The 21,637-nt window shown below is 42.0% G+C and overlaps 2 protein-coding genes across 3 annotated transcripts; one reads left to right on the top strand and one right to left on the bottom strand.

Annotated features, from left to right (window-relative positions):
- The first annotated feature begins 447 nt into the window (after positions 1–447).
- Positions 448–3,904, top strand: LOC110522975 (zinc finger and BTB domain-containing protein 37). The gene is made up of 4 exons (XM_036977916.2): positions 448–1,000; positions 1,089–2,148; positions 2,422–2,521; positions 2,622–3,904. Exons 2-4 carry the CDS (start codon positions 1,118–1,120, stop codon positions 3,135–3,137), a joined length of 1,647 nt encoding a protein of 548 aa, XP_036833811.2. The 5' UTR covers positions 448–1,000; positions 1,089–1,117; the 3' UTR covers positions 3,138–3,904.
- A 5,668-nt stretch (positions 3,905–9,572) lies between these two features.
- On the bottom strand, positions 9,573–15,289 carry serpinc1 (serpin peptidase inhibitor, clade C (antithrombin), member 1). Of its 2 annotated transcripts, XM_021603437.3 has the most exons (8): positions 14,999–15,289; positions 14,006–14,058; positions 13,014–13,383; positions 11,460–11,675; positions 10,831–10,968; positions 10,469–10,687; positions 10,063–10,302; positions 9,573–9,845 (listed from the first exon to the last, which is right to left on the bottom strand). In XM_021603437.3, the coding sequence occupies exons 1-8, from the start codon at positions 15,065–15,067 to the stop codon at positions 9,669–9,671; spliced, it is 1,482 nt and encodes a 493-aa protein (XP_021459112.2). In that variant the 5' UTR covers positions 15,068–15,289; the 3' UTR covers positions 9,573–9,668. The 2 variants fall into 2 exon arrangements, with proteins under 2 accessions (XP_021459112.2, XP_021459113.2); XM_021603438.3 differs by lacking the exon at positions 14,006–14,058 and having other exon boundaries at positions 14,999–15,184.
- Between the last annotated feature and the right edge of the window lie 6,348 nt (positions 15,290–21,637).

Below are 21,637 nucleotides of genomic sequence, written 5' to 3'. Positions count from 1 at the left end.
AGCAGTGTTTTAAATTACATTTACACCCAAGAAACCCATTTTTCTGCCCGTAGTTGCATGATTATGAACTATAAACTAAATGCCATAAATTCTTCCTTAGAGGATTATTTGCCCCCCCCCCCCCCCCCCCCCACCCCACACACATTTTTATTATATCAGAAAGTCAAGTTATGAAAGTGATCTTTTCAACATCCTCAACTTTCAATCAATCAACTTACAAACTAACAAGCAAGAGGAGATAGTCTACTGCACTTTTTTTTCTCATTTTTGCTACTATAAGTAAATAAATACATCAGGAACTACAAGCACCATAAACATCTGTTTGACTTCAAAGTAATGCATTCTGGGAACAGATGTTATTTTATCGAGCGTCTTCTCTGTTCTCTGAGGGCTTGTCAATGAGAAGAGAACACCAATTCCCATCATGCAAATTTACTTTTTCCCTCGAAATTGTCCCGTCTGCCGTATCACGAAATGGGAAAATGAGAGCTGAGAAACGAGTAACCAGGCAGATGAAATTGAACATAAGTTAACGTGCACATAGACACATTAAATATGGAACAGCACCGCAGTTGTATTACGACGGTTCGTTATGACATAGAAGTTGTACGGTGTTCTGTCTTTCTTCGTTTTTGTTGTTAGCTACATGGACGTTGAACTAGCTGGCTAACGTTAGCCACCTCCCTGTCGCGAGCAACGCCGGGGTGGATATCTTCGTTTAGGCTTCGGCTCATCACCGTACTGCAGTATGTTACAGTGGCTAAAAAGAGGGCCAGGGCTCGGTTATAGCATTTGAGCGTTACCGCTGTGCAAAAACAGCGTCGGTTCAAACCATTGGTCAAAAATGCACAACCCTTTGCAAGCTATAATTAATTCCATGTTCTATGCAAGTTAGCCAGCCAGCTTAGTCAGTAGTTAATATGATGGTGCAGTACAGAAATTAATTGCAAGTAACGTTTCACTGCCCGTGGTACAGTGCTGCCGTTGTATTCCCGAAAAGGTAAGAAAAGTTGTCCTCTTTTGCTAAGTAAGCAAAGTTTCTTGGTTAGGTTATCAAACAGTTAATCTCCAAGATATCTGTCCACTAGTTTCCAACTTGGGGATCATACAAGGCAGCATGGAGCGAGGAGACACCATGGAGCGAGGAGACACCATGGAGCGAGGAGACACCATGGAGCGAGCTGGCAGCATCCAACTGGACATCCCTGACTTCAGCAACTCTGTGCTGTCCCACCTGAACCAGCTGCGTATGCAGGGGCGGCTGTGCGACATTGTGGTGAACGTGCAGGGCCAGAGCTTCCGTGCTCACAAGGTGGTGCTGGCTGCCAGTTCCCCTTACTTCCGAGACCACATGTCGCTGAGCCAGATGAGCACCGTATCCCTGTCAGTCATCCGCAATCCCTCTGTGTTCGAGCAGCTCCTCTCCTTCTGCTACACCGGGAGGCTGTGCATGCAGCTGGCAGACATCATCAGCTACCTGACAGCTGCCAGCTTCCTGCAGATGCAGCACATCATCGACCGCTGCACCCAGATCCTGGAGGGCATCCATCTGAAGATCAGCCTGGCGGATGTAGAGGAGGAGCTAGGGGCCGGAGTGAGGCACAGGGGGGCTGGGAGCTTGGAGGCCAGAAGAGGAGGAGGGGGGTTAGGAACATCAGGGGGCTCGCGCTCCCTTAGCCCGCGCCACAGCAGCCCCAGGGTTCTGAGCCTTCGAGGAAACAGTGCTGGAGGGGCCTTGGATATCCGGGAGGTGGGAAGCCCAGGGGGGGAGTCCATGAGCCCCCAGATGGTGGAGCACAGCGGGCTGGGCCCAGAGGGGCTGGCTAGGGGGGTGGTAGTGGGCAGCAGGCTGGGGAAGGAGCCCATACTACGCATCAATCGGGCTGGCCAGTGGTACGTGGAGGCCGAGTCAGAGAGAGGGAGTGGTGGTGAAGAGGGGGAGTCAGTGCGGGTGGTGGACGGGTTGAGGATAAAGACTGAGAGGTTGGAGGAGTGGATGGGGGCCGATACCCAGGAGGAAGGGAGCGGGGCGGAGGAGGGAGCAGCCATGATGATCGACACGTCCGGGCGCAGCTCATTGGTGCAGGAGGGTTTTGTCACGGGGGCCAAAAGCTCTCAGCCCTCCAGCAGCTTCAGTGAGACAGAGAGGTGGGTACAAGTTCCAGGAAAGCAGGCCCTTCATGGTTTCATCTATGCCTTTATATAACGGGAGAGTGTGCATGCAAGTTTTGAACTGCAGTCAAATTCAGTACAAAGTACCTCAGAAAAGCACTTTGGGTAATATTTAAAGTTGAGTGAAAATTCAATACAAAGTAGCCTACTATATGTATTACTAATGGAAGATGGAGTGCTAAGGTAAATGGCAAGGTGGAGCTACTCACCGAACTGAGGTTTATGGATCCAGTATCTCTATCCTGTTAGGTTTAGTCCTACTGGCAGTGTGGTGGTGATGGCCGAGAGACAGAGAGCCAAAAGTGAGTCACCCAGCAGAGCGGACAACCAGCGCCACACCAGCTCACAGGTATGTGTCACCCTCATCGACTGGTATTCTACCCTGGTGGTCAGCACTATGCATTCCCAAAGTCCACCATACATCGCTAGTCCTGTGGTTTGTTTGCCAGGGGGAGGAGCAGGCCGTGTTCGACATGGGTGGTTACGAGGAGTACCTGCGTGAGCAGGTGGGTGACCGCTGGTTCCGCTACAACCCTCGGCTCACCTGCATCTACTGCTGCAAGTCCTTCAACCAGAAGGGCAGCCTGGACCGCCACATGCGGCTGCACATGGGCATCACACCTTTCGTTTGTCGCATCTGCGGCAAGAAGTACACCCGCAAGGACCAGCTGGAGTACCACATTCGCAAGCACACAGGAAACAAGCCCTTCCATTGCCACGTCTGCGGCAAAAGCTTCCCCTTCCAGGCCATCCTCAACCAGCACTTCCGCAAGAACCACCCGGGCTGCGCCCCTCAGGAGGTGGCCCACAGTGCCTCCCCAGAGACCACCACCGTCTCCTCCCGGGGGGGCCAGAACGAGGAGGAGTCGCCCAGCCAGGAGGAGCCAGAGGGGGGTAGCAATGGAGGAGGGGCCTCTTTTGGAGAGGGTGCCCAGGCCTCAGTCTCCACCACTGGGCCTGATTAACTCAGTGGACCATGGAGGGAGATGGTTGGGGTATGGGAGAACAGGGTATTAGGTTTTTTTTTTGGGGGGGGGGGGCAGGGGGGCAGGCAGGCAATTAAGCTGTCATTTTGTGCTCTCCTGCCAGGCGAAGGAAAAAATATATATCTTGAAGTTGCTTCAAAGGAAAGGATGAAAAGGGAGTAGGTGATTTCAGAGGGTTTCAAGTCCATCCAGGGTGTTATTTTTATAAGCATTTTTCAAATCCCTTCAACTAAACAGCAGGGACGGGAGTTCCAGAATGATGCAAAAGAGTAGTTTGATAGGGCACTTTGTATTATATAGTTATTTATAAGTGAAATGTCCGCTTTAAACCACATCTACCTTCATAACACAAACTGAACAGATAAATCGAACACAAGAAATGCCACACTCTAATAACTTCATACAACACTGAATGCCCGTAGTTTTTATTTGACTGTCTATTTTCCCATGTTACAGTTTTATACTTTTGTATTACCGGTTTACAGGTTCAGAATGCAGAAACATAACAGGCTGAACTGGTCACAGTTTGGTCATATTGTATTAATATTGCCAAAACACTGTGCCAGTATAATAACTACATACATACATACTCCATTTTTTTCCTTTTGCCTTGAGACAATCTTGAGCAGTTGGGGGTCAATGATAGATAATCAGACTCTTCATATATGCTCATTTTAAGTGCCAGAATGGCTTTAAAAAAATGCAATTGCACATGAATAGTAGACATGGCCCAGTGAACAAAAAAACTTAATTTGGTAGTAATAAGTGCAATGATGAAAATAACACATCCTTCTTGACAGATGTCAAGAAGACTGAAGGGTCAACATGGCTAAATGCTTTCGAAAGTGTAACATTATTTAATCAGTACAACAATTTTACAGATGTATTGTGAAAGAGGACTCTTGATCCATCTGTAATTTGCCGGTTAAAACCTCATATCTCTACATTCTTCAACTAGCTGCTGAATGCATACTTATATACAGGAATGCAAAACACAGGAAACTCAATGGTCTTCAACCTCCGATAAGCTACAATAAAACTCAGTTACCTCTCACACATCACTACGCAATACAGGTCTGCTCCAAGCAGATTGGTCGATACACTCAGCAGAATTTACCGTATGTAATTGTTTTCTCATTTTTATATGTTGTGGTTAACGTTAACTACTTTTTTAATGATTTTTTTTTAAGTGACAAGATTTTTTCCCCCGCATAGATCTCATGTCTTTCGGAACATTTTTGTATCTAGCTCTGACAATGTATCTGGAGGACGTAGAGACGAGACGAGATTGTAATGGGGGACACTCGTATCCCTATCGGGGGAGTCCTAAGGAGGAGCAGGATGGGAGACTAATAAGACCTTGCGGCTGTACTGTAGTACCACCCAAGAGAAAGCAGGAGGTCACTGACTGCCACGGATGGCCTGTCACCAGAGGATAGACACGCAGCCTGCGTGCTTGCTACAGTAGAATGTGCTCCTTTGGCAATCCGTAAGAGGCATCCTGGCAACCAATGGAATTGAGAGGATAAGCCAAGGAACTTATCCCCCCCCCCCCCCCCCCCCCTCGCATGGAGGCCAACATTACTATGCCAAGCACTTAAAGGAGGGGTTTGAAAGGATAGCATTTAAAAATTATGTAAAAGGTATATATCGCATATGCATATTTAAACACATTTGTTGCTATATAAGAGTAAAGAGAACCTAAACTTGCTATGATTTTGAACGCAGATATAATGGTAGCATAGTGGATTGGCTGTTCCCCCCCCCCCCCCCCCCCTTTTTGTTTTACAGAGCTGTGAATCATTTGTGGTTGTGACAGGAGTTTTTATGAATGGGTGTATGCAAGTGAAAAACAGCTACTGATTTGTCCACTGGTTATTTCTTATCCGGATTGAGAATGCATTACACATCACCACAGTACACCTCAGTCTAGATTCGTCAGACAAAAACAGGTCAACATTTGTTACAACAAATATCAGGTATTTTTGTTTACTGTTTTTAAGTTTACTCTCTTTGTAAGTTACGTTTAATATTATGGAGTTTAAAAAAAACATTCTTGGGCTAACTGCAGTGATATCTTACAGCAAGCTTTATTTAGCAAGTGTGCAAAGCTTAAATATACATGTTTTAATAAAATATTTTATTGTGTAAATGAAAATGCCATTATGGCAGTAGCAATGCAGCTATTATCTTACGTCGAAACTAGGGATGCACAAATGTGGAAATTAAACCGGTTGCTTAGGGCCCAAGCCGTTAGAGTTTTTAGGAACTCTGTTGGGGTCTCAACTTACAGTTTTGAAATTTAGTTGAGCATCACCAGTTTTTTCGCTTATGTCAGTCAATTATTGAGCATGCATGAAGGGCACATGCCCAGGGGCCTCCCATTGATTTTGCCAGTCACTCTCCCTCAGATATCATATTAAGTCATGGCAAAGTCTGTAGAATTGCAGGAAATATGGTGTAAAAAGGAAGAAGGAAATCTCCACCCGATGGCAAAATGAGTGGAATAGCGTTGAAATGAAATAAAATCGCAGTCTTCTCTCTGCACCATGGCAAAATGTGTAGAATTGTAGCAAACCTGCTTTAAAACTGCAATATTTTCTCTGCGCCCAATGGCAAAAACAAAAATGTATTGCAGGAAATTCACTCAAAACATATATTTTTTTCTCTACGCCATCAAGAGGGGTCCACTAAAATATTTTTCTCCTGTGAGGTGGGGGGGGGGGCCTCCCAACAAAATGTTGCTTAAGGCCCCCAAAAGGCTAGGGGGGAAATCTTGGTCAGTAACCAATATATTTTTGTCCATGATGACTGATATAATTTCTGTATCAGCTATCATGGGAAAAATGGTATTACAGAAATTGTGTCAACAACTAGCTATTTATCAAAAGGCCTTTTTCATAATTGATAAAAGACCATTTTTTGTAAAGGTCCAATATAGTTTCACCTAGAGAACATCAATCCCCGGGTGTTGGGAGTTGTACAAGGTGAACAGTGCACCCTGTCATTTTATTTTAGCTCAGATTTAACACCATATAATATTGGTACAGAATATTGTTTTTTTCAGCCATATTTGTCCTACACTGATGTGAAGTCAGATATGTTTCAATTAGGGATGCATGATATAAGTATTTTAATACTCAATATTATGCTTGCAGCATGAAGATTCTTAACAATGAGATGGCTTCAGCTAACATTTTTTTTTTTAAATGTGTCACGCTCACAGATCATGCCTCTAAGCCAGCGGTCACCAACCTTGGTCCTGGAGAGCTACAAGGTGTGCCGACTTCGAATTAAAACATTCCAGTGCGTACATAGCATTCCAAAGTAGAACTAAAGAACGATATGATTTTTAAACAATTACTATATGAAAAAATAACAAAACTCAATGTTTGGTTTTCCAAGATTTTTCCCCCAGCAGGTACCAGGTTTGCCGGATTTCAATTTAGTTTGAATAGTACTCCCAGGCCTTTTTGGGGATTCGACCAAGATTGATTGTCATGCTGTTTTCTTTGTCTATTGCTTATAATTCAAATGGCTTTTGTTACTTTTTTAATAAGCTTTAACTGTGCAGAGGACATGTGTATTTGCAGTGTAAATATGATTATTGAACCCTTGTATATGTATAGTTACTGCTGAATGTGGATCAATGACAGGAACAAGCCATCTCGTGTAGCCTCTCCAGTTTCAGCAAACAGATCTATGTCGTCTCCACTTACCTCGGTATGTCGTGTGAAGATTCTTACTAAGCTAGTGCGAGGGTGTCAATAATGCATATATAGTTGATTTAAGTACTGCTCTGGAAAGTTCTGTTTTGACCCATCTATCCAACTGTGAAAAACAACATCTAGCTAAAAATGTTAAGATGTCAAAATCAGGAATCCAAACATTTCAGTTACTTGAATGAATTGTCAAGCTGAGGCCCTACATCAATGCATGCCATCTTTGTCATAGGTTTTCAATGCCAAACTTGGGAAAGTTTCTTTATCAATATATTTGCTCCAAAACATGCCAAATAATGTTATTAGGTGACATTTAATATATTCTACATTTTGTGCTATTATGTCTTGGTCTTGCTGATCCATTGTCTTGATTCATTGTTTTTTTTGTTTTTTTTTACAATTGTCTTGGGTGAAATGTCTATACACAAATGCATACATGCAGTATATCCAATATGATTTTGACTGCAAAATGCTTACTCCAACTAATTATTAGGCTATGTAATTAATTGGCAAAAATATTTAATACTTAAGGCAAAATATTATTTGACGTAAAAAATATATTCATAAACAAAGAATATCTCAAAGGAAATGGAATATATTAAATTACAATATTTTACATTTTCACTGTCAAGAAATGTACAAAACCAGCTGTGGTCTTGCAAGATCTTGCAGGTTATATGTGAAGTTCCCTTTTTATTTTATTTTTTGCATGGTCCTGTTCCTGAAAAAGAAAAATGTCTTGATTATACTGTAAAGGGCAATGCTTTGGGTTGGTGGTATGAAGGGGGTTTGGTTTATCGCTTGGGGTCATTTGCAAGGCCAAAGGTTGATTTGTTAATTGCTTTTGATAATGTGAAAAAGGGTTACTTCACAATAACCACTATATCATTTTCATTATTAAAGTACATTCTCTTCAAAGGAAATAAAGCACTTTAAGTGTTACTGTGATTGGCTGGTTTTATTTTTAGTAAGGTCAGATTTAGCCGTTTGCGTACATGTGACAGGATGAGTACATGTGTGAATGGATGTGTACCTATGTAGAGGTCGACTGAATATGATTTTTCAACGCCGATACCGATTATTGGAAGACAAAAAAAGCCGATACCGATTAATCGGACGATTTTAAAAATGTATTTGTAATAATGACAATTACAACAATACTGAATGAACACTTATTTTAACTTAAAATAATACATCAATAAAATCTAAAAAAAAAAGGCTAAAGCCTCAAATAAATAATGAAACATGTTCAATTTGGTTTAAATAATGCAAAAACAAAGTGTTGGAGAAGAAAGTAAAAGTGCAATATGTGCCATGTAAGAAAGCTAAGGTTTAAGTTCCTTGCTCAGATCATGAGATCATATGAAAGCTGGTGGTTCCTTTTAACATGAGTCTTCAATATTCCCAGGTAAGAAGTTTCAGGTTGCAGTTATTATAGGAATTATAGGACAATTTCTCTCTATACCATTTGTATTTCATATACCTTTGACTATTGGATGTTCTTATAGGCACTTTAGTATTGCCAGTGTAACAGTATAGCTTCCGTCCCTCTCCTCGCTCCTACCTGGGCTCGAACCAGGAACACATCGACAACAGCCACCCTCGAAGCAGTGTTACCCATGCAGAGCAAGGGGAACAACTACTCCAAGTCTCAGAGCGAGTGACGTTAGAAACGCTATTAGCGCGCACCCCGCTAACTTGCTAGCCATTTCACATCACATTGTTACACCAGCCTAATCTCGGGAGTTGATAGGCTTGAATTCATAAAAAGCAGAGCTGCTGGCAAAATGCACGAAAGTGCTGTTTGAATGAATGCTTATGAGCCTGGTGCCCACCATCGCTCAGTCAGACTGATTACGTAAGATTCTGGCAAATTAGTTCGTAATGAGTCAGGCGGCCTAAACTTTTGCATATACCCTGACTGCGTGCAATGAACGCAAGTGAAGTGACACAATTTCACCTGGTTAATATCGCCTGCTAACCTAGATTTCTTTTAGCTAAATATGCAGGTTAAAAATATATACTTCTGTGTATTGATTTTAAGAAAGGCATTGGTGTTTATGGTTAGGTACACGTTAGAGGAACGACAGTCCTTTTTCGCGAATGCGCACTGCATCGATTATATGCAACGCAGGACACGCTAGAAAAACTAGTAATATCATTAACCATGTGTAGTTATAACTAGTGATTATGAATGATTAAGTTTAATGCTAGCTAGCAACTTACCTTGGCTTCTTACTACATTCGCGTAACAGGCGGGCTCCTCGTGAGGCAGGTGGTTAGAGCTTTAGACTAGTTAACCGTAAGGTTGCAAGATTGAATCCCTGTGCTGACAAGGTAAAAATCTGTCGTTCTGTCCCTAAACAAGGCAGTTAACCCACCGTTCCTAGGCCATCATTGAAAATAAGAATGTGTTCTTAACTGACTTGCCTAGTTAAATAAAGGTGTAAAGAAAGAAATTTGCGTCCAAAATGACCGATTTCCGATTGTTATGAAAACTTGAAATCGTCCCTAATTAATCGGCCATTCCGATTAGTCGGTCGACCTCTACCTGTATGTATACCTTTTGAGTGTTTGTTTAAAAGTGTCATTTTAAGGATGGTCCTTTCACCAATCTACAGATACTTAATCAATTACTAATTTAACAGATTTACATAAAAAAGTACTCACTCTTAAAAAAAAAGTGGTCCACTGTCCATCCGATTTGGTTTATTTTACATTGATACAGAGATCAGAAATGGGCTGTTACATGACATGAATGACAAATCCGAGGTTGGTGTGTGTGTGATCAGGGGTCACAGGGGTCAGCCACCCGGCCGGTGAACACCATGGTGTTGATGGTGGACTCTCGGATGAGCAGGAGGAAGGGCCGGTTGGCCATAAACACCTCCTGGTTTAAGTTGATGGAGCGGCCGATGGCCACCACAGCTGTGGCAGCAACCACCTCACTGCCTTCCTCATTCACCTGCAACATTTGTTTATTTGTTAAAAATAGTTTTGAAAGTTTATGATCATTGATTTAATGAAGTTAAACAACTATATTTTATGCTTGTTAATTGTTCAATTAGGCCTAGTGCCCCACCTGATGCACATTTGATCTGTTAGCAAGTCATTTTTTCCCCAGCTACTTTAAGTGATGATCCTAATGGATTTCATATTATTCTTATGGATCCTGTACATACCTCTATGAATGCTTTATGGAATGCATCTGAAATGTACAGATTATTTGCCTCGTCTTCCAGGATGCCTGAGAGGCTGGCGTCCCTGGGGCTGAAGAGGTCCTCGAGCCCCATGGCCTGAAGTTGCTCCTTCAGACTGAAGCTGTCTTCGATGCGGAAGCGTGGCAGATGCACCGACACCGCGGTCTCCCTCATGCTATCCAGCCAGCCAGTCAGCTTCTTCAAGTCCAGGTTCTCCTCCACCTTACAACAACAGCAGATGTTCAGTGTGATTGGTGGTATGGAGGATGAGTTGAAATTATCTAAATGTGTCATGAATAGCAAATCACTAAAACATGAATAACCTTGGGAGTACAATATAATTGTCAGTGAACCGTGTAACTGACGACAGTAGGCACCCAGGACCCACCTCAGACAAGGGTGTTCCTTTCAGTGGTAGGATCAGCACCATGGTGATGCCCTCTCCACGGTACGGCAGCTCCAGCAGCTGCACCTTATCTTCAGTGAACCTGCCGTAGCGAAACTTGGTCTCCTGGTACATCATGGACACTGGGCATGTCTTGGACTTACTCACGTAGAAGTCGGCCTTGAAGACTTTGTCTTTGTCGAATTGGCTTTTCCACTGACCCTGGGAGACAGCAAAAAATAAGGCGACAGTTGAATGAAAGGCAATGGGTTCCTGGGTGGTGGCCAAAATTAGACTTGTTTTGGCCTGTCCATCCATAGGCAGTGCAGGACACAAAATGTGTGAGAAAAATATACTCAACACACCTTGAAATAGATGGTGTTGACTAGGACCAGCACAGTGTTGGAGTTCAGTGATCCCTCCGGCAAAGTGTTCTGAATCCTTTTTTCCGTCTTGTTTGAGATCCAATCGTTGATGGTCACCCGGGACAGCTCTGGCTTTTCCTAAAAGACCCATGTTCACAGAATTGCACTTCTACCATGTCACATGCCTTGAACTACTTTGGTAACTCTGGAATTGAATTACTCAACACTTTGCAGTAACTTCAGATAAATAACATACCTCAGTACATCTAATTCAGTTGTTCCCACCTCTGGTCCTTGACTACCCCCAACAGTACACATTTTTATTGTACCTCTGGACATGCACACCTGATTCAACTTGTCAACTAATCATCAGGCCCTCAATGAGTTGAATCAGATTTGTCTGAGACAACAACAACAATGTGTGTTGTTGGGGGTGCTCGAGGACTGGAGTTAGGAACAACTTCTCTAATTGATTACTTAACTCTGGTCCATAATAGTAACAAGTGACTTAATTAACTCTTGTACACACAGTAATTGTTATTAAAGAGTGCATAATAACACATGCAATTTGTGATGTGTGAAAAGGCCAAATTAAGCAGTAGGCTATGAAAAATGCAAGAGGGAATGACCTTGAAATTGAGTGGCATGAGTTTGGCGCCATACACCAGCTCACTGATATTCTGGTAATTCTCACTGAATGCCAGAGACTTTTCTCCGAAAAGACGGTTGGCTGAGATCAGCTCTGTCGTCTTGTCTTTCTTGCGGTACAGGCGACAGTTTAGCTTGGCGAAGAAGAAATGCACTTGGTCCGACGTCTTCTCTTTGATCGTGTCAAACTCAAACACCTGAATTGAGATTGAGACAGAGGTCAGACATTGGGAGGCCTGAGCTGTTATTGGTTGTGGCTATAAATAAATAAATAAAAATCACTGAAGAAGAGCAAGACAGACTGAGTCAACATATTAACTGACATCAAACCCACATTTCTAAGTTCCTCCTGCCTAATGTGTATGAAACAAATGCTGAGTGGGTCATGCATGTAGTTGTAAATGTATAGTAACAGTCTCAATCTTGATGGTTTTATACACAGAGTGTAGAAACACTTGCTCTTTCCATGACATAGACTGACCAGGTGAAAGCTATGATCCCTTATTGAGGTCACTTGTTAAATCCACTTCAATCAGTGAAGGGAGGAGACTTTTTAAGCCCTGAGACATGGATTGTATGTGTGCCATTCAGAGGCTGAATGGGCAAGACAAAATATTTAAGTGCCTTTGAACGGGGTATGGCAGTAGGTGCTGGGCACACAGGTTTGAGTGTGTCAAGAACTGCAACACTGCTGGGTTTTTCACACAACAGTTTCCCGTTTGTATTATGAATGGTCGACCACTCAAAGCACATCCAGCCAAAAGGGGGTGCAACAAAATATTAGGAAGGTGTTCTTAATGTTTCGTACACTATATTTTGGCCTTTTAATGCGGGTTACCAAGACCATTTAAAGAGCGACTGCCCCTAAAAACCAACACATTTATTCACATTTATTCTATTGTCCACAAAGTAGAATTTTGTCATAAAGTCGGTCTAGTCCAACACAGAGTTGCGAGATGATAGGAAAAATCGTTGTCATGGAATGAAAGGGTACCTTAACAGTTTTCCTTGGGTTGGGTTTATTTCAATCCCGCCCACAGCTGGAAGCACCCAAATAATCATCCATTTGGAGTGCAGCTGCACACGACCCGATCGTAATGCCCATGGTAAATTTGTACACAATATTTTAAAAGGTCAATAGCTCCAAATTTCAATGACTTACAAACCTCAAATCAACTATATATATTGTCAAAATTCATATACAAATATTGAAAGTATTTAATGAGACAAATAAAAGATGTGCAACATGAAAATATTGTCCCATTTACATTGTGTAATTTATTGATGGTCCCTAACTAGCCCCAGAGATGGGTTTGACATCGGATAGCCTATTTTTCCACGGTCTCACACCAGCCGGCTGAAGCTAATTGGCTAGCACTACCTAGCCTAGGCAACGTCAAGACACTAGACCTGGTTCGACTATTTCAAGTTATCTAAAAGGGTGAGTGAGTGTAGTGTTTTGGCAGAAGTGAATGTACAAAAGCTTGCCACGTGAGAACACACGAGACACCAACATTTCGCTTCAGACCTCTTACGTTCATAATCTGTTTGAGCGTGTTGTTGCAGGCGCCTAGTTTGGTCATGGCGAAGGCTGTGGATATGCTGATAGGGGACATGAAGATGTTGGCCTCGCTGGGTTTACCCTGGGATAGCTGCTTGAACAGGGACAAGGCGAAGCGACTGTTCGCCTTGGACAGCTCCCACACCCGGGGATTGGTGTTCTCAGGGACTTTCTCTGGTTTAGCATCCGCTGTCAAGGCTTCATCCTCGGGGCTGCGGTAGACACACTTGGGCTCCAGGGGCACGTCTTTGGGCTTGACATGGCAGAAGTCTTTGAACGCCTGGGAGGTTGATAGCAAGGCGAGGAGCAGTCCCAGAATCCACACAAACTCGGACAACCTCATCCTGAGGGGGAGAGAGGGGTCTGGGTCAGGTTATATGAGGTTTATTCAATCCCTTTGGTCATTGGTCACAGGCTAATTTAGATTTGGGAAACCAGCTGTCTCTGGCCAACTGATGGCATGTAAGGATCAATGAAGCACCGGGGGAAGGGGAAACTAGCAGACACTGCAGCTCACAAGGACTAGCGTTGGTATAGGCTGCAGTATGGTACTGTATACACACACATCTATTGTTTTAAGCTACCTTGAAATACTGGTACAAACCAGAGGAGGCTCCTTCAGGGAGGAGAGGGATGTCCTCCTTTTTTTAGGATGTCCTACATTAAGCCAAACCATTGGCTTAACTAGAACATATTCAAAATAACTTTCAACCTATCTCCCTTACTTTTTTAAGTCACCAGATGCCACTACAGCACACATTCTAACCAACATAACACCACTCAAAGTAACTTCCAAAGTTCAACTGTCTCTTTGCCTAGTGGGAGGCCATTGTAATGTAGGGAAACACAAAAAATAACAAAGCACACACCGGGGCTATCTCAATGGGGAAATTAATCATTTTAGTTTCCACTCAGTTTGCTCTCCGAATACGTGATATTTGAATAAAGCTTAGGGTATGTTATCACCTTATTAGAAGCACCTTTTTTTCTTTAAAGTAGTTAGTCGTTTTATTCAGCAGCTGAAAAAAACAACAACAAAAAAAACATTGGATGCAAGTAAAACCTCTACTTTAATGGAATTCATAACTCAAGAGTGGCCATCTATGTACAGTGGGGTCCAAAATGATTGACACCCTTGATTAATATAAGCAATAAAATACTTAGCTATATTGTATGCTAACAGTTTTGAAATGGTATTATTTTATACTAATACTGTACATGCTAAGTTCTTGTTATTGGTAATCTGTATCTTTCTCACTCATTATTCATGATTCATTCAGGATGATACTTAATCATGGTAGCATCCACATTTTTATAAACATATTCTATTCTTATTCACAATTAAAGTGACTGCAAAATGAAAATACATTATTTACCATTCATTTCTTTTGGGCACAAAATAATCAGAAACACAACCAAAATGAACTGCAAATGCATCCAACAAGTTTGTAGAGTCACAAGCTTGATGTAGTCATTGCGTGCTAGGAATATGGGACCAAATACAAAACCTTTGACTACTTAATATGAACCTTTAGGGGTGTCAATTTTGACCCCTAGCTTTTATAGAAAGAAAAGTATTACTTGTGACACACAATCTTTCCCGGCGCAATTGTATCAGTATAAAATAATTTGCCAATTATTTTAGGATAGAACATAGCTCAATATTTGAATGATGTAATACAGCCATTATTGATCATCTTTATCAAGGGTGTCAAGAACTTTGAATCCCATTGGATATGAAAGGGATTAAAATAGCAACTAGGAACAACATAATGCTAAAAGAAAATATTATGTTTTAAGTTCAAAGACTTACAGAAGCTTTGAATTTACCCGTCTGTTTATTCAGCGAGCCATTGACAAATACCTGTTGCTAAATACGTGCCTTCTTTGAACATAGCATCGCCTCTTTCAACCAAACTAAACCCTATGTAACAATATTATGAATTGACAATGCCTTACCTGAGGTATATTTTCCTTGTAAATGACTGTGTGTGTGGAACCTAAGTATCGGCTGCGAGTTGAACTCATGAGTCCCTCATAGGGGTCAGTGTCCTGTAGCGCAAGTGGGGGGCTGGAGAAAGGAAGATTTACTCAGCTCAAACTTTGAAGTTTTGACTTTGAAGTATTGATCGATTCAGTTGAGTTGGTCCCACATGTTGATTGATCCAATGTTATAAACAAATACTATTAAAGATGTGTTTAGATGAAATAATGCATCATGCCAATACACAGAGAATGGTCACAGTGAAGAATAAATAAGTACAGCCTCATTTGTACAATTGTACAGAAATACAACATACATGGTGCAATATTGATAATGAGAAGGATTTTTATTTATTTATTTCACCTTCATTTAACCAGGTAGGCCAGTTGAGAACGAGTTCTCATTTACAACTGCGACCTGGCCAAGAAAAAGCAAAGCAGTGCGATAAAAAACAACACAGTTACACATGGAATAAACAAAAGTACAGTCAATAACACAATAGAAAAATCTATATACAGCGTGTGCAAATGGAGTAAGGAGGTAAGGCAATAAATAGGCCAATAGTAGCGAAGTAATTACAATTTAGCAAATTAACACCGGGGTGATAAGATGTGCAGATGATGATGTGCAAGAAGAAATACTGGTGTGCAAAAAAAGTTAATAAAACAATATGGGGATGAGGTAGGTAGTTGGATGGGCTATTTACAGATGGGCTGTGTACAGCTGCAGCGATCGGTAAGCTGCTCAGATAGCTGATGCTTAAAGTTTGTACATCTAAGAGAAAGATGTTGCTCTACATCACATTAACAGCTGTCTGTGTTGTCATTTTTAGATCAGCTTTAATATTGCAGATTGTAGCTTCCATCGATGTAATTGTCTGCATCATTTCCAATCTCCCATTAAAAGCATTGTAAATATACAGTACCAGTCAAAAGTTTGGACACCTACTCATTCAAGGGTTTTTCTTTATTTTTACTATTTTCTACATTGCAGAATAATAGCAAACATATCAAAACTATGAAATAACACACATGGAATCATGTAGTAACCAAAAAGTGTTAAACAAATGAAAATATATTTTAGATTCTTCAAAGTAGCCACCCTTTGCCTCGATGACAGCTTTGCACACTCTTGGCATTCTCTCAACCAGCTTCACCTGGAATGCTTTTCCAACAGTCTTGAAGGATTTTCCACATATGCTGAGCACTTGTTGGCTGCTTTTCCTTCACTCTGCGGTCTGACTCATCCCAAACCATCTTAATTTGGTTGAGGTCGGGGGATTGTGGAGGCCAGGTCATCTGATGCAGCACTCCATCACTCTCCTTCTTGGTAAAATAGCCCTTACACAGCCTGGAGATGTGTTGGGTCATTGTCCCGTTGAAAAACAAATGATAGTCCCACTAAGCCCAAACAAGATGGCTTGGTGTATCGCTGTAGAATTCTGTTGTAGCCATGCTGGTTAAGTGTACCTTGAATTCTAAATAAATCACTGAGTGTGTCACTAGCAAAGCACCCCCACACCATAACACCTCCTCCATGCTTTACGATGGGAAATACACAGGCGGAGATAATCCATTCACCCACACCGCGTCTCACAAAGACACGGCGGTTGGATCCAAAAATCTCAAATTTGGACACCAGACCAAATGACAAATTTTCAGCGGTCTAATGTCCATTGCTCGTGTTTCTTGGCCCAAGCAAGTCTCTTCTTATTATTGGTGTATTTTAGTAGTGGCTTCTTTGCAGCAAATTGACCATGAAGGCCTGATTCACACAGTCTCCTCTGAACAGTTGATGTTGAGATGTGTCTGTTAAAATCTGTGTAGCATTTATTTGGGCTGCAATTTCTGAGGCTGGTAACTCTACTGAACTTATCTTCTGCAGCAGAGGTAACTCTGGGTCTTCCATTCCAGTAGCGGTCCTCATGAGAGTCAGTTTCATCATAGCGCTTGATGTTTTTTGTGACTGCAATTGAAGAACCTTTCAAAGTTCTTGAAATGTTCCATATTGACTGACCTACATGTCTTAAAGTATTGATGGCCTGTCATTTCTCTTTGCTTATTTGAGCTGTTCTTGCCATAATATGGACTTGGTCTTTCACCAAATAGGGCTTACCTCTAACTTGTCACAACTCAACTGATTGGCCCAAACGCATCAAGAAGGAAATACATTCCACAAATTAACTTTTAAGAAGGCACACCTGTTAATTGAAATGCATTCCAAGTGACTACCTCATGAAGCTGGTTGAGAGAATGCCAAGATTGCCTTGATGACCGCTTTGCACAAGGAATCTCAAATATAAATTATATTTTGATTTTAACACTTTTTTGGTTACTACATGATTCCATATGTGTTATTTTGATGTCTTCATTATTCTGCAATGTAGAAAATAGTAAAAATAAAGAAAACCCCTGGAATAAGTAGGTGTTCTTAAACTGTTGACCGGTAGTGTATGTAAACAAGATGTTTTTACATTTTAATACATTTGCAAAAATTTCTAAAAACCTGTTTTCGCTTTCATTATGGGGTATTGTGTGTAGACTGATGATGTTTTATTTAATCAATTTTAGAGTAAGGCTGTAACGTAACAAAATGTGGAAAAAGGGGTCTGTATACTTTCCCGAAAGCACTATATATACATTTTACGGACACAATGTATTCTACAATAGTTGTCTTTCCTTATTTTATTTTTTTCATCCTTCAACTACCCTCAACCCCTCCCATCTAGTTGCAAGACAAAGTATGTGAACCCTTTGGAATTACCTGGATTTCTGCATAAATTGGTCATAAAATCTGATCTTCATGTAAGTCAAAACAATAGACAGTCTGCTTAAACTAATAACACACACAATTATACGTTTTCATGTCTTCATTGAACACACTGTGTAAATATTCACAGTGCAGGGTGGGGAAAGTATGTGAACCCTTGGATGTAATAACTGGTTGACCCTCCTTTGGCAGCAATAACCTCAACCAAACATTTTATGTAGTTGCGGATCAGAACTGCACAATGGTCAGGAAGAATTTTGGACCATTCCCCTTTACAAAACTGTTTCAGTTCAGCAATATTCTTGGAATGTCTGGTGTGAACCACTCTCGAGGTCATGTCATAGCATCTCAATCGGATTGAGGCCAGGACTCTTGACTGGGCAGCTTTAACCAACACCTCCAATCTCGTCTCATTGATTGGACTCCAGGTTAGCTGACTCCAATAAGCTTTTGGAGAAGTGATTAGCCTCGGGGTTCACATCATTTTTCCAACCTACATTGTGAATGTTTAAATGCATAATCAACATAGACAAGAAAAATACAATAATGTGTGTTATTAGTTCAAGCAGACTTGTGTTTGTCTTTTGCTGTGACTTAGATGAAGATCCGATCACATTTTATTACTAATTTATGCAGAAATCCAGGTAATTCTCTGAAGACTGTACAGTTTCTATTTGACATTTTTTTTAACTGTGCTGTTTCACAAAAGTTCTGAACCTACTGTATATACATTTTACAGACACAGTACATTTGCCATTAGTTATCTTGTTGTTTTTAGTCCCACCCTTCAGCTCCACTCAACCCGTCTTATCTCTTAGCACCATCCAGTTTTGATTTCCATTTGCCATATTTTTCAGCTGTGATGTTTCACAAAAATTCTGAACCTTTCTATTCTCATACTTTCTACAGATTGTCAATTAAAGATACATTTTTTTTTGCTAAAATATTAGATTATTGATCGATTGACTATTACTTTTCAAATCACCCAGCACTGCTATCGGCAGAGTTAGCTCCATGTGAATGTTGTCATTCTTCAGCCATTCCCGAACCTGCAACCAAAAACCAGCTACATATGGACAGTACCAAAACAAATGATCTAATGATTCTGTCTCTTCGTAGCAAAATCTGCTGAGATGGTTCTATCCCTATATAAACTCAGCAAAAAAAGAAATGTCCTCTCGCTGTCAACTACATTTCTTTTCAAACTTAACATGTATAAATATTTGTATGAACATAAGATTCAACAACTCAGACATGTGACTAACAGAAATTGAATGTGTCCCTGAACAAAGGGGTGGGGGTCAAAATCAAAAGTAACACTCAGTATCTGGTGTGGCCACCAGCTGCATCTCCTCATGGACTGGAATTGAGATCCGGGCTCTTCGCTGGCCATGGCAGAACACTGACAATCCTATCTTGCAGGAAATCACACACAGAACGAGCAGTATGGCTTGTGGCATTGTCATGCTGGAGGGTCATGTCAGGATGAGCCTGCAGGAAGGGTACCACATGAGGGAGGAGGATGTCTTCCCTGTAACGCACAGCGTTGAGATTGCTTGCAATGACAACAAGCTCAGTCCGATGATGTTGTGACACACCGCCCCAGACCCTCCACCTCCAAATCAATCCCGCTCCAGAGTACAGGCCTCGGTGTAACGCTCATTCCTTTGACGATAAATGCGAATCTGACCATCACCCCTGGTGAGATAAAACCGTGACTCATCAGTGAGGAGCACATTTTGCCAGGCATGTCTGGTCCAGCAACGGTGGGTCTGTGCCCATAGGCGACGTTGCCGGTGATGTCTGGTGAGAACCTGCCTTACAACAGACCTACAAGCCCTCAGTCCAGCCTCTCTCAGCCTATTGTGGACAGTCTGAGCACTGATGGAGGGAGTGTGTTCCTGGTGTAACTCGGGCAGTTGTTGCCATCCTGTACCTGTCCCACAGGTGTGATGTTCGGATGTACCGATCCTGTGCAGGTGTTGTTACACATTGTCTGCCACTGCGAGGACGATCAGCTGTCCGTCCTGTCTCCCTGTCTTAGGCATCTCCCAGTACGGAAATTGCAATTTATTGCTCTGGCCACATCTGCAGTCCTCATGCCTCCTTGAAGCAAGCCTAAGGCACGTTCACGCAGATGAGCAGGGACCCTGGGTCAGAAGAAAGGCCTCTTTAGTGTCCTAAGTTTTCATAACTGTGAACTTAATTGCCTACAATCTGTAAGCTGTTAACGAACGTTCCACAGGTGCATGTTCATCAATTGTTTATGGTTCATTGAACAAGCATGGGAAACAGTGTTTTAAACCCTTTACAATGAAGATCTGTGAAGTTATATGGATTTTTACAAATTATCTTTGAAAGACAGGGTCGTGAAAAAGGGACGTTTCTTTTTTTGCTGATATACAGTGGGGAGAACAAGTATTTGATAACCTACAAAATCGGCAGTGTTTCCTACATACAAAGCATGTAGAGGTCTGTAATTTTTTATCATAGGTACACTTCAACTGTGAGAGACTGAATCTAAAACAAAAATCCAGAAAAATCACATTGTACGATTGAAGTAATTAATTAGCATTTTATTGCATGACATAAGTATTTGATACATCATTAATATTTGGTACAGAAACCTTTGTTTGCAATTACAGAGATCATACGTTTCCTGTAGTTCTTGACCAGGTTTGCACACACTGCAGCAGGGATTTTGGCCCACTCCTCCATACAGACCTTCTCCAGATCCTTCAGGTTTCGGGGCTGTCACTGGGCAATACAGACTTTCAGCTCCTTCCAAAGATTTTCTATTGGGTTCAGGTCTGGAGACTGGCTAGGCAACTCCAGGACCTTGAGATGCTTCTTACGGAGCCACTCCTTAGTTGCCCTGGCTGTGTGTTTCGGGTCGTTGTCATGCTGGAAGACTCAGCCACAACCCATGTTCAATGCTCTTACTGAGGGAAGGAGGTTGTTGGTCAAGATCTCGCAATACATGGCCCCATCCATCCTCCCCTCAATACGGTGCAGTCATCCTGTCCCCTTTGCAGAAAAGCATCCCCAAAGAAGGATGTTTCCACCTCCATGCTTCACGGTTGGGATAGTGTTCTTGGGGTTGTACTCATCCTTCTTCTTCCTCCAAACACGGCAAGTGGAGTTTAGACCAAAAAGCTCTATTTTTGTCTCATCAGACCACATGACCTTCTCCCATTCCTCCTCTGGATCATCCAGATGGTCATTGGCAAACTTCAGACGGGCCTGGACATGCGCTGGCTTGAGTAAGGGGACCTTGCGTGCGCTGCAGGATTTTAATCCATGACGGCGTAGTGTTACACTAATGGTTTTCTTTGAGACTGTGGTCCCACCTCTCTTCAGGTCATTGACCAGGTCCTGCCGTGTAGTTCTGGGGTGATCCCTCACCTTCCTCATGATAATTGATGCCCCACAAGGTGAGATCTTGCATGGAGCCCCAGACCGAGGATGATTGACCATCTTGAACTTCTTCCATTTTCTAATAATTGCACCAACAGTTGTTGCCTTCTCACCAAGCTGCTTGCCTATTGTCCTGTAGCCCATCCCATCCTTGTGCAGGTCTACAATTTTATCCCTGATGTCCTTACACAGCTATCTGGTCTTGACCATTGTGGCGAGGTTGGAGTCTGTTTGATTGAGTGTGCGGACAGGTGTCTTTTATACAGGTAATGAGTTCAAACAGGCGCAGTTAATACAGGTAATGAGTGGAGAACAGGAGGGCTTCTTAAAGAAAATCTAACAGGTCTGTGAGAGCTGGAATTCTTACTGGTTGGTAGGTGATCAAATACTTATGTCATGCAATAAAATGCTAATTACTTAAATCATAC

The sequence above is a fragment of the Oncorhynchus mykiss genome, chromosome 5 (assembly GCF_057628025.1).
Source record: "Oncorhynchus mykiss isolate SJ-2025 chromosome 5, ASM5762802v1, whole genome shotgun sequence".
Lineage (NCBI taxonomy): Eukaryota > Metazoa > Chordata > Actinopteri > Salmoniformes > Salmonidae > Oncorhynchus > Oncorhynchus mykiss.
The sequence above is the reverse complement of the archived record's forward strand: the minus strand, read 5'-3'. Positions and strand labels throughout refer to the sequence as shown.